Source organism: Neolamprologus multifasciatus, chromosome 6 (genome assembly GCF_963576455.1).
Source record: "Neolamprologus multifasciatus chromosome 6, fNeoMul1.2, whole genome shotgun sequence".
Lineage (NCBI taxonomy): Eukaryota > Metazoa > Chordata > Actinopteri > Cichliformes > Cichlidae > Neolamprologus > Neolamprologus multifasciatus.
The window spans coordinates 12,883,625-12,896,429 of NC_140444.1; the positions used below are offsets into that span (position 1 = coordinate 12,883,625).

General features: G+C 37.9%; 1 protein-coding gene across 2 annotated transcripts in view; it reads right to left on the bottom strand.

Moving 5' to 3' along the window:
- The window catches only part of LOC146516593 (phospholipid-transporting ATPase ABCA1-like), a 35,725-nt gene extending 23,169 nt beyond the window's left edge, over positions 1-12,556 (bottom strand). For both annotated transcript variants that reach the window (XM_085162604.1, XM_085162603.1), the window contains exons 1-7: positions 12,362-12,556; positions 8,427-8,535; positions 7,162-7,255; positions 6,245-6,386; positions 6,012-6,130; positions 2,168-2,289; positions 299-490 (exon numbers count right to left, since the gene is read on the bottom strand). In XM_085162604.1, the coding sequence (XP_085018730.1) occupies positions 299-490; positions 2,168-2,289; positions 6,012-6,130; positions 6,245-6,386; positions 7,162-7,255; positions 8,427-8,492 (735 nt within the window). In that variant the 5' untranslated portion in view covers positions 8,493-8,535; positions 12,362-12,556. The remainder of the gene's footprint in view (positions 1-298; positions 491-2,167; positions 2,290-6,011; positions 6,131-6,244; positions 6,387-7,161; positions 7,256-8,426; positions 8,536-12,361) is intronic.
- Between the last annotated feature and the right edge of the window lie 249 nt (positions 12,557-12,805).

The following is a 12,805-nucleotide window of genomic DNA, read 5'->3' on the forward strand; positions in this document are numbered from 1 at the left end:
ACAATAATGCATATTATAAAATTTTAAACAGGAAGGGCATGTCTTCCTAGTTCTGGGCAGGTACACAAGATACCACATCCCGGTCAAATATGTAAACACAGCTGGCAGATTTATAGTGCTGTACTCTGACACACTATTGAGTTACAAGTTTCTTGCTTTTTTTCATCTGTTTTCTTATGTTTCATTTTATGCCAGAAATACTAAAATAAGACGTTATATAGGTATTATTAGCAATATTACATTTGATGTCAAAATTAAGATCCATTCTAAAATTATCATTTCATGGATTTCAACTTACCCGAACAGGTTTTAGGAAGTCCAAGTTAGACAGGAAGTGGCTCTGGGCCTTGTTCAGCCAATCACTGGAACTCTTACAGATGATCTCTTGAGTCATGCGGGACACGTTGCGGTCAGCAATGTGGACAAACTCCTCCAGTGGTGTGGTGTTGCAGAGATCTCTGAGATGGAAGCCGAAACCTTTTGTGAGGACCTAAAAAGAGAGGAGGGAAAAAAGACAAAACAGGATTGAGATAATATAGAGAATAATGAAAAAGAAAGCATAGGTGAGATAATGTAACAGAAGAATTTTAATGTCTGTGTGTGTTTTATATATTGAGTTAAGCTACGATGGATTTACAAGTAAAACTGCATCAAAATTTGGTGAATGACAAAGTGTCCTAGGTGACTGTTACTGGCTCTTATATGACTACTATCCAAAAAACACGCACAAACTGATAAATTCCTGAAAGCTGACCATGTAAGCAAAACAATGATGTTCCCAGAAAAAATATTATTGAGCAATTATGAGGTAAGAAACGTTCTGAATGGCGATGCTGGGTAAGCCAAGAACAAACTGGACAAACGTTAGTACTTGGAGTACCAGTACTCCAAGCAAAACTCAATTCCAAGAAATTAATTTAGCCTTAAAAAATTATCCCTCTTTTTCTCTTTTAAAAACTCACAAAGATAGAAAGAAATTTTATTAAGCAGCTGCAGCCGCAGCCACAATTAAGGCCCCTTTTCCTCAAGACTGTAGAAATGTGTGTATTTGTGTCAGTGTCTTGTTTTGTAAATGTCCTTGAACATTTTTTGTTATGCCATCATGTCAATTAGACTTCACAATCTGCACAGACAGACACAACTTCCAGTCTTTTCACTGGGAAAACATTAGTGCTTACAGCAGACAGGTCGAGGGACTGGGAATCACTCTCACTTTATACAACAAAGGACACAGCAATATATGGCAACACATACTTCCTTGAATTTTCTCTCCTCTCCTTCAATAATGCTCTTTATGAAATTTCTGACCAAAAGGACATCGCCCTATCTGATCAATAGCTGTCCGGGAGAGAGGAATGAGATGAACAGATGGTAAAACATGATCCCAGAGTGGGAATTTGTCTCTGAGCTTTGGTCTCTGCACGTGAGGAGAAATGTGGGGAAGGGAGGAGTGAAGAGGAGCGGCCATGTGACTTCAGCCCTCCAACTGCTAAGCAAGGATGATGTGTTGTGCTGAGGTGGGAGCTGTTGTTGAGGGTAGGCAGATCGGTCAATGTATGTTCTATGGAGTTTGTTTGCATAGAAGAAGAAATGTTCTGTGTGTTGACCTGCGCATGAGCATGTTCTGAATTATGGAAAATTAAACACAAGACAAGAGGAATCGTTTAAAAGTGAGGGAGGTAACAACAGAAAAGGGAGTTTTGAATGTAAGAATAATGGAAAATAATTAAATTACTGACTTAAAAAAGAAAAAAATATATATATAAGCATACATGACCTCATTTAAATTGTTTCCATTACACTGGGTTTAGAGAAAAAACAAACTGAACAAAAAGACTAATGATAAGGGGACAACCTCTTCACCCATCCGCCCCTCACCCACTCTGATTTTTCTCTCGGGTATTAAGGGCTTAGCTGTGCCACAGCAGAATCCAGTGGCCCAATAGACGCTATGAAGCCAAGGTCATTGGATTTATTCACAAACACTGTGGCCAGGGGTGGTTATGATTATCTCATAAAAAAGAAAAAAAAACAGTGATACAAGTATTGGTAGTGGTTCTCAGGTAGTAAGAGAAGCTGCACGAAAACATTTAACCCATTGGTGAATGTTACTGAGGAAAGATTTTAAAATAAATAATAATGATTCTAGACAACTGTCTTCATTTACCTTCTCAAGATTGACATCAGCCTCCACTATGTGCTTCAGGGCGTGACGAGGAAGTGACGCATTGTGATGCAGGAAGTGAGAAAGGGTTTCATCATCACGCAAAAAGTCTTTCAGCTTGAAACCTAAAGGAAAAAAATCCAGATACACTGATTACAAATAATAATAATACCACTTTCTAGTGGTTGATTCTGACATAAAGACAAATAGCAGATATCCCAGGAGAAGAGGTTTAAACAAACTGCTTTCAAAAAGTTATAAGTTATCTAAGCACATATCTGCAAAGAGACTGTTTTTATATTGTCAAAATTCAATCTTACAATTATAAAATTTAAAGGCCTTAATTAAAGATTCAGTGATTCAATTATAAATGACCTCCACACACAGATAATCCTTTTTTTTGGCTAATTCCAAAAAAAGATAAAGGAAATGAACAATGGTGGCTTTACCCAGAAACACAATGTCTCATCTGCACTCGTTGTACTTTGCTGCATTCCAGTGAAGTCAAACCATTTCAGAAACTGGCTTGAGTAAGCTGTGTGGTTAAACACATGCACGCACACACACTGACTTCTCTCTATTCCTCAGCTCCAGGTTTGGAACTCAGCCGGGGTTACTACAGGGCATTCAACTTTGGACTAAATATTGTGTCTTCTTCTCCTCTATAAGGATTTAGCTCCCCAGATTTTCCCATCTCTCCTTTCACACAGTGTTCTGCACTCTAACTAACATTTTAGACCATTTGAAAGCCATCTATTTACTAGCCGTGAATGAAACTACTAACTAGAATAATCATGTAGCAAGAACAGGAACTCCTTCAGCTCGCAAGAATAGATTGTTGGTGGAACGACATACATCAACTTTTTTCCTTTAAAAAAAGGTTTACACATTCTTTTACCACCCTGCCTGATTCACTGGCCGTCTATTCTGTTTTTATCTGCTCTCATCTAGTCTGTTCTCAACTATAAATCAGGAATGCTTGTTTAAAAAACATCTTCCTACAACCCCTCTCATCTTCCATTCCTTTCCCATCATCTTAAGTAAATCTTTTTCTGCTCTCTGGTTTTTATAACAAGCACAGATGCAAACGCACACAAACTCATGCAGACAGGAAACACTTGTCTCGACTGAACTGAACATCCCCTGAGAGGAAATGAAAGGGAACAGTGTGTTTCTGTGTGTTTGAGGCCACATGTGTGGTGTCACTTTTTTACTGCCTGCATATCTACGCGCCATAGTGTGTGAATTGTTTGTAAGGGTGTAAGTTTTAACATCTACATCCTTTTAAAGTCCTAAATACCCTTACCAGTCCTTATGGACCTGTGCATGTACAACTAATTGTGTGCCTTTGTGTGTCTTTGTCTATGTGTGACCTCAAGTCCCAGCTGGTAACAGCTAGGGAGTATTAATAAGGTCTAATCAGCGCCCCTGTAGGAAGTCAAAGCTCCCATGGTGCACCGCATCCAAAGACCCTTCGGGACACACCAGTGTGGATGGTGCAACCTTGTTGAAATGGAAAATCTAGCAGTACTTTGTGCAGTCAGCAACTTATCACTTATCAGGAGCAGGAACAGTTTTTGAAGTATTTGTTTGTGTGTGTTTTTCCTGCGTTGGTGCCAGCCTGATATGAGGGCGAGTCCCATATTAACATTTGCAAGTCTGTACGTGTTCCTGGCATTACCTATCAATCTTGTTTGTAATTAAACAGTACTGACATCACACACCTTAGCGACCGTGGCATCACTGGTCAAACTAGTTCAAAATCAAGCTGACACCGCTCACATTTCTGTGATACCAAATCTGTCACAAAAACTCATCTAACAGACTTAAAGTGAAATTAACCTCAAGGGGAAAAAAAAAAAACTGCTGGACTGTCTACGAGTATGTTGGCATGTGAGCCTATTTGTGTTGTAGATCACTCTCCATTCACTGATTATTGATGTTACATAATAAGAACTATAATCACTGTTCTGAAAGTTTTTGAGTGTCTTTGCAAACTGTTGTTAAAGTCTCTACTTCAAAAGCTCGAGCTCAAAAAACAAAACAACACTCAAATAAAGTCTTTTAAAGCAGTCAGGCAGATTGAAGACGGTGGAAGATTCACTATGCAATTCCAATTAAGCTTTACTTCTGTGAAGATTAGCAATATGGTTAAGAATCAAAATCAAAATATATTTACCTCTCATCTACTCTTATGATATTAAACACATTTCAAAAACATATTGCATATATAGCAATGGCAATATGCAGCATATTGGATATTGCAAATTACTGCTGAATTGTTTACTTTGATGTATTTGTCCATGTCATCTCACACCACAGATATCTGTTAGATCTGATCAATGAAAATAACATACAGTGTCATCCACTTGTCTTGTTATCTAAAGTCAAAAAGCTTATCCGTGTCCACAACACTTCACAATCCACCTTTATCAGTTAAGGTCTTATTGAAATGACCTCCCTACAAGTGCTGAATTATTAACCAACATGTGAGAGGCTCCACTCTCAGCTCTTTGATCTAGGCTGTTATTCTTATAGCATCACTCTGAAGCAGCACCAGCTCTGTTTGCCCTCTCTGGCATCACACAGCGCTGTCTCTGCTCTATATCAGCTCATTTCCTTTTGTGGATTAAAAGAGATACTGAGTGGAATATGGGATTGACGACTATCAGACTGCTGCGCTTTCACAAAGCAATTATGATGAAGTGCACAGATACAGAGAAACTGTGTTAAAAAGAAACCCCATGGCTCCCTGTTCACTCCATTTAAAATAAAATGTAATAACGCACAGATAATATATATCACTGGTTTTTAAGGCATTCCAAAGAAATTCTGACAAAAAAAAAGGAATACGATATCACACGCCACACAAGGTGTGGAAACTGGGAAATCTTTACAATTGAAAACTGCCAGTCCATATTTTCTTTGTGTGAGCTGATTTGTTCGCAAACCATGCTTTGCTTTGTAGGAATCATTGCATAATGAACTGTATCTCCAGGCTAACAAAACAGCAAAGTCAGCTAAGGTACCCAAAATAACAAGAAACTGATTGCCGTGTTTTATTGCATAATTTATAATTGCTTTAGCTTCTCAGTATACCAGAAAATAAATGTACTTATTATTGCGTGAGTATAAAAGCAAGGAAACACTAATGAGTCAAACAAAAGAGCAGCCAGATTAATTAGACTTCCTCGTTTCACATCACCAATTAAGGGAGGTTAGTAGTTACATCACTGCTGTTTAATGTTTTTATACACTGTCCTGAAATGCCTTTCTTGTGATCCTCCTTTTTATCCTTAAATAATGTTTTTTTTCATAACATCATTATATGTTTCCTCCCTAAATGTGCAAACTTTATCGGTAACAGACAGGAAGAAACAATACTCCAATCCAGACAAAGTAGAAAATCCTTATTATGATTATGCTGTGATTGTCAGGGCAGTTTAGACTTTGCTTCCACCAGCGACACATAAAAGTGGAGAAGTGCAACACCCACTAGCTGCTCAGAAAACAGGCCCATGACATCTGGTGGACTGAGATAAGGGGCCTCTGCATACTCAGGGTACCATTAGTTGCACGAGCTGGTACACTGCAAAAGTGATCTTAAGTCACTTTATCTACGTTTAGCATATTTTTGTCAGTGTATTGATCTGCAACGACTGAAGTCTATCTCACTGCAGATCACAAGACATTACAGCTCTTACTTGTACCTGGAAATATATTCTTGGGTCTTTTTCAGAGTAAAAAGGGAGGAGGAGTGGGTTAAAGGGTGATCAATGATCAGTCACCTGATCCTCAAACGCTTGCTAACCCAAAAAATACCAAATAATCAATGGCACAAACTTACGAGCAGTGTTTTTCTGAAGATTCCTGAGGGCTCTTAGCAGTCCCTTGTAGCCTTCATAGCTCTTATCATTCTGAGTGTACAACAGGATCTTCTTGGCATCAGTGAACAGACGGGAGATTCTGATGTTTAGAGAAGGATGAGAATTGGATGAAACAAAAAATGTGTTGTTTGAATTCTGTGAATCAGTGCATACATTGTTAAATATTAATACATTTGACAGCCAAAGTACTCACATAGAATCATTAAAATTTCCCACCACCCCGGGACTCTCTCCAGGCGTGGGATTACGGAAGCAGGGGTTGTTGGCATTACAGATGATACCTTGTACCCAGGGCAGAGTACCTGCTGAAGGCATTGCCTTGTTTGGGAAGTGACCTACAAATTCAGATATAATTTGATGTAATAATGTGTTCATTTGTTAAATGACGTCATAAAACAGATGACAGACACTGCAGAAGAAAACCTGATAGCATTAAACTACCAACTGGGAACATATACATCATTGCAACATCAGTATTAAAGAGTGCTGATTTTATCTTTAACATAATTTGAACTCTCATGAGCTAACATTACCGATATAACCACAATTGACAGAGGCGAACCAGTTATTATAATACAAAAGATAAGAAGAGAAAGCAAACCATTGTCAGAAAGTTGACACAGCCATGACTAACTTTCTGTCATGAGTTTATTGGGTTAATTGCGATGCAACTGAATTGAAAATTTGAGGAAATTCTGTTGGAGGTGACAACTTTCCTTTTCAAAAGTGGAAAATTTTTTTTTTTTTACAAATACTACCAGGATTATTTTGTGCTTTCAATCAATGAGTTGCAATCTTATTGACTTAAATGGGGCCAAAGTTGTGAAACCAGCTGTATTGACAGCCGGTAATGTAATTCCCCGAGTCTTATCACATGTTCACTCAGTGCAAGTAAATATTGGCAAGTCCAACAGATTCTTCTATGAATAAAACAAAAATTCCCTGGATGAGTAAAGTAGTGATCTAACCCATTTGGCATAGTTTTCCTGAAATTTTTTTTTATAAAACGCAGAACAACTGTTAGAAAGTTCAGACCGATGATACCCAGTTCACTTAAAAGTAGGAAAAACTTGCAGACATTTTTAAGATGATGCTTTTAACAACACTTACATTCATGTTGTTCATAGGGTGGATAATATATTCGGACTGATATCAGGATGAAAAAGATGAACAGGGGCCAGACGATCTCAATCAGCAACTGGATCTAAGACACAATGGATGATGACAAAGCTTAATCAATGAAAAGAAAGCAGGCTTTACAATCTTCATGTGAAAAAATAAGTTAATCATCCCAAAACAATGGGTAATCTATTTTTTACCTTGCTTTTGTGTGTTTGTGTATTTACAGTTCATCTAAGGGTATTTCCACTGCTTTAAGACAGAAAAATATCAGTTGCGTGAGGAAAGGGGCTATCAGCTGTTGCTCTTCAAACATTAATCCCAGCATCACTCTAAAGTAAAGTATATGGGTTAATAAGAGGAGACCGAGTGAGACAGAGAGATCTGCTGGATTTAAGGACTGTGGGTTTGTCCATCTGCTCCATATGGCTTCCTCACTTCATCTGCTTCTGACACAGGCTTTAACAGCATGCCAGACATACAATGTAGGGATAAAGAACAAAGCCAACGTCTCAGAAAATTTACTGTATCCCATTGTTGCAAATAATTGGACCGAAAGTCACGCAGCTAAGCCGTCACTTTGAGCAGCATTTTCGACTTGATGGACAAATGGCTTAATTGTACACAGAGAAGCCTCTCCATTTATAATGGAATACTATTCAACACTTGGGAACTGAATTTCATTTACATAACTTTGAGTGTGTAGGCATCAACCAACACAAGAGTAACTGGATAATGGATCTGACACATAATTGTGTCATCAAGCTGTCTTCAACCGATTCACAGTAAACAACAGAACTTTTCTTTCCAAGTGGCTCAAAGGACAATTACACTGTTGCCATTACATTGGGCTATGCAGTGCAATAACCCATATAAACAAGCTTCTGCAATGCTTTTATCACTAGGCATGTGACATTGGAAGATCACATTCAAAGATCACATTTAAAGTAAACCAACTAAAAAGTGAGACAAAGCATTGCTGGGAAATCATAAACGATGTATCTGTCTTTTTTGTGACAAACAATACCATGGGCAGTAGTAGGAAATTATAGCAACGATAAAACCAAATTGAAAGAAGAAAAATAAAAGGTACACAATTTCCTTGTGGGTACTGAATAAAAGGTATTTAACCCCCCAAAAAAATGGTTTAGTGAAACACTGATAAATAGGAAAACATTTTAAGAGTCATGACAAACAGATAAAACAAATACCCAAATACAGGATTAATCAGTCAATTGAGCTACACTGCTACTTACAGTCTGTCTCCGTCGGTAGGTGAAGTTCTTCCAAAGCAGTAAACCCAGCTGAGTGGAGACTGCCATGTTGCCGTCTTCCCAACCTCACTGAGCACGCTCCTGCTCCTCACTGTGAATCCACACAGACAAGAAAGAGGATCAAACACTGTATACAGGACTCATCAATAACAATCTGCTCTGCGTGAAAAGTCCACTAATTAAACAAAGTCAGCTAACTGACTAACTAAACCTCTATTCCCTGTGGATAAAGACACGGATGACAAAAAATATACCCCACTGACGCACAAAAAAAAAAAAAAAACAGAACAGAAAGTTGTTACATGTTACATTAGCAAAACCATGATTACCAAGATCACGCATTTGTACCGAATATGGCTGTAAACTCGGCCTCGTCATGTGACAGTAGGCCATGAACATAGAAACAAGAAATCAAAAAATAATAATGATGGCAAAAACATTCACCTATTTAACAAACTGTTTCAATCTGAAACTCAGAGCCAAGTCGAAAGTATTGCTACAGTCGACAAATGAAGCCAACTCTACTGACTGAGGAAGGGTGCTAAACCCTGCAAACTCAGGTCCACTTCATGTAGCCCCGTCTGTACCAAAGTTAAGTGACGCTTCTTCTGGGAGAATGACTGGGTGGGTGGGGGGCAAATTCGTCATCTGGTACGAGTTGTTAGCTACCACCCCCCTACCCCCCCCCCCCCCCAACCCCTTCTTTTCTTTAATCACAAAATAAAATTAATCCTGTTAACGCTCAGTATCGCACACAATACTGCGTCTCGTTTAAAAGTTAAAGTTATCACCGTAAACCCATTTATTCCTATTGTTTAAAACAAAATAATCCACTGATTAATCGGAGTTTCTTTCAAATGCTTGTGAAAATCTGCGTGGGTGGAAACTTTTCCCTGCCTATTTGTTTGCTCTATCTGCAGCTCGAAAAGTCCTTGGATATTTGCTCAGATGTGTTTTATGCAACGCGATCTAATGAGACTACCTATAAAGTCACTTATAGTTTTATTTCAGTTTCTTTTTTTTAATACCAGGAACAACTGATGATAGAAAATGAATCAATGTGAATAATTAAAACAAGAAAGCCTTGGAAATCTGAAACACGGCATTATGAAGACTTAGTAAATTTGTTCTCCTGGTGATCAAAAGGTAACATAAAAACTCTTTAATAAAGAACTTAAGAGTCACTGGTGCTCAAGGCTGATACAATTATTAATTAAGGTTACTGAAATCTATTTTACTTGATGTTAACTGCAGTTAGAGAGGAAGACATTGTAGCATGTTCAACCATATCTACTTTCTTCTATATATAAAATGACATATCAAAAATAGTATAAGGGCTCATTCCTGACATCTCAACATTTCACTGAGCTCAAAAACTATTAACAGTAATGCACTTGATGTATTATCAGATTTGATGCTTTTATTGGTGATGAAGTTGGATTATTTTTGGTGGGAGAATTAATGCTGTGCTGTTTATTACGCAGAAGTCCTTTATACAGAGAAAAGCTGGCTGGATTTCCCAAAGAGCAGGATGACAAAATAACAATGTCAAGGACAGGGTGATGTTGAAACATGATCTTAACTGATCTGCCTGTGGGCTGAAAAACCTTGTCCTTATTAAGCCATTCATACACTTCTCTATGGTTTTACACTGCATTTTTGCTATTTCAAGCAAATAACATTTTAGTCAATCTAACCACATTCTCAGGTGTTTTGCAGAATGAAGAGAATTTATAAGTAATCAGTAAATCCACTTAAATGCATTAAATGTCGCAATAAAAACTAACATGAACTTTGGGAACAGCAAACAATACTCTAACCCCTGTCCTTATTCAGCTGTACTCCTACATCTGTTTTCTCCATGAGTCACTTAATTTAATAACAGAACTCGGGGGCATATATAACAGTTTCAGAGAAACAATGTAAGATACCTGGAACTGAAGTGTTGAGAGCCTCTTCCCTGAAAAAACAAAACTAAAAGCAAAACATCAGCTGTCTGAGTTTTCGTTATTATTTTAACGCTGTTGACCATTTGTGATGACCATTCACTGAGGATGCGGGGGAGAATTCTGAAAACCCCAAAGACAAACAAACATCATCAGCACGATCTTGTGTTTTATCACAACTGATGGTGAATGCGGAGAACAACATGTTTATTACCATATCAGAGACAGCAATGGTGCTGTAGCAGATGGTGAACTATGCATACAATGCATTCTTTCTATGCATTTCGTCATTTAACACACACAGTGAATAGATGTCACTATACTTTTCTACTAAATACATGGGATTTAAAAAGAAAAACATGTGTTTTGTCTTTTTACTGGCAGAATTTATTGCTCTGTAACTGCCCCCCCCCCTCCCCTCAACCGAACCCCGCGTTTGCGTCCTTATTGCCAATTACAAACCTTTGCATTCATTTACCTTTAATTCTATCTATATTTTCTCCAATAAAAATATAGCTCAACATGACATCCCGATAAATCATTATCGATCAGTCCACCCTCCGGGATTTGTATGATTCTGAGACACGACGTGGTGGAAATGCGTCGCATACAGAGAGACACGAGCGGTTCTGCTTAGTGATGAGAAGCCCGTACAGTGCAGAGCCAATGCGCCTCTAGTGGTAGACACACAAAAAATTATATTTTTAATACTTGTTTACCATCAATCCTCGCTCACGTGTTATATCACTCTCACACATGATTTTCCCCCCCTTGACTTCATTGTCTTGCTTTGTGTAAAACACCTGACAAATCACTCAGAGTTTTTAAAGAGAGCGTTTTCGATATTAAGAAAAAAAGAAATATAAAATCGTCGATGCTTTACTGGAAAGACGCGTTTATGCTTCCCTAAATCACGAATGAAAAAAAAAAAAACAACCTACAGTAATGCATCTCGTCATCACTGCGTACATAGCTACACATAAAAAAAAACCTACATTCTCGTCACCACTGCGCACATACACATAGATTTAAAAGAAAAAGACTTTTTTTCACTGACAACAAAAAACTAAAATAATGGAAGAAATTATAAGCAGCATATAGTTAATAGTCATAGTTGAAATTGGCCACCTTTTGCACTACAACCAAATGTCAACGATATAGCAGACTTCAAATCATCGTCTGACAGAGAGTTTTGTGCTTCTGTTTCATTGTGTTACTGAGCTGAGGTTACTGGCGGTCATCAGCTTTGCGACGCTGACCCACAGCAGCAGCATCAAGTAAGCCAAAGTGAAGGCAGAAGTACGGTGAGCATACCTTCAGCATTAAGAGGCAACAAATGGAAAGACAAAATATCGATGTAATAAAGACCACCTATACATACAACTGTTACCATGCAAAGCGCTCTGTCGTGGATTTGCGTTAATTGAGGAAGAATGTAGATATTTTTTGTTTGTTTGTTTGTTTTTACGTTTTTAGTTTTTCTTTAAGGGTTCGCAAAGGGTTGCAACAAACTGCCTTTTATTTTTGGTAGACCTCACCGGAAGTCCTGTACTTGACTATAGCTACCTTGACATCGCTTTTTTTAAACACCACATAAGACACTTGCGCCACAAAAGAGCAAAAATAAGGAAAGAAAAAATGCATTCACTTGTATTTAAAAACAAACAAACAACAGTACTGACTTAAACTTAAAGTGTCTATTCAGGCACATTAACGTCACTGGTTAACTCCGCGACGTTAAAGCAAAAACGTCGACTAATAATTAGCCAATAATTAAACAATATAGATTTTCATCAAAGAAGAAAACGACATTTTCACTCACGTCGACTGAGAATATTAAGATGACAACATCTTCATAAATAGTAATATGAATTTTTTTTTTCTTTAAAAGAGATATTCTCACACTCTTTGTTAAACAAAGAAACGCACAGTTTCTCACAAAAGTCAAAACTGCGCTTCCAAATCACCGACCTGTATCCTGCACGGTGTTTATATCCACTCCTTCTCATAAATTGAAATCCTTCGTTCAAAGGGTGAATAAAATGTTCTCCTCAGTTGTTACGGTGCACCGTTGCTCTCTCTCTCACTGGCTGACAAAATGTTTTTTTTTTTCTTGTCCGCCAGGGTTTTATACCGCAGCTCGATGCGGAGCAGAGAAGAGCAGCAGCAGAGGTAACTAACGGTCACCGTTTGTTACTGCTCCCATATAAGGAAAGCACGTGCGGAGGCAAAACATGTCTTAAAGGGCCAGCGACACTCGCGCGCCTCTGTGCACTGTGCCGCTTTTCAATAAGTGGATGATTCATGGAAAAATTCAATTAGCAACAACACTTCTTTTAGACTTAATCAGATTACTGACCATTGTTCTATATCCATTTAATAATAATAATAATTATAATAATAATTATAATAATA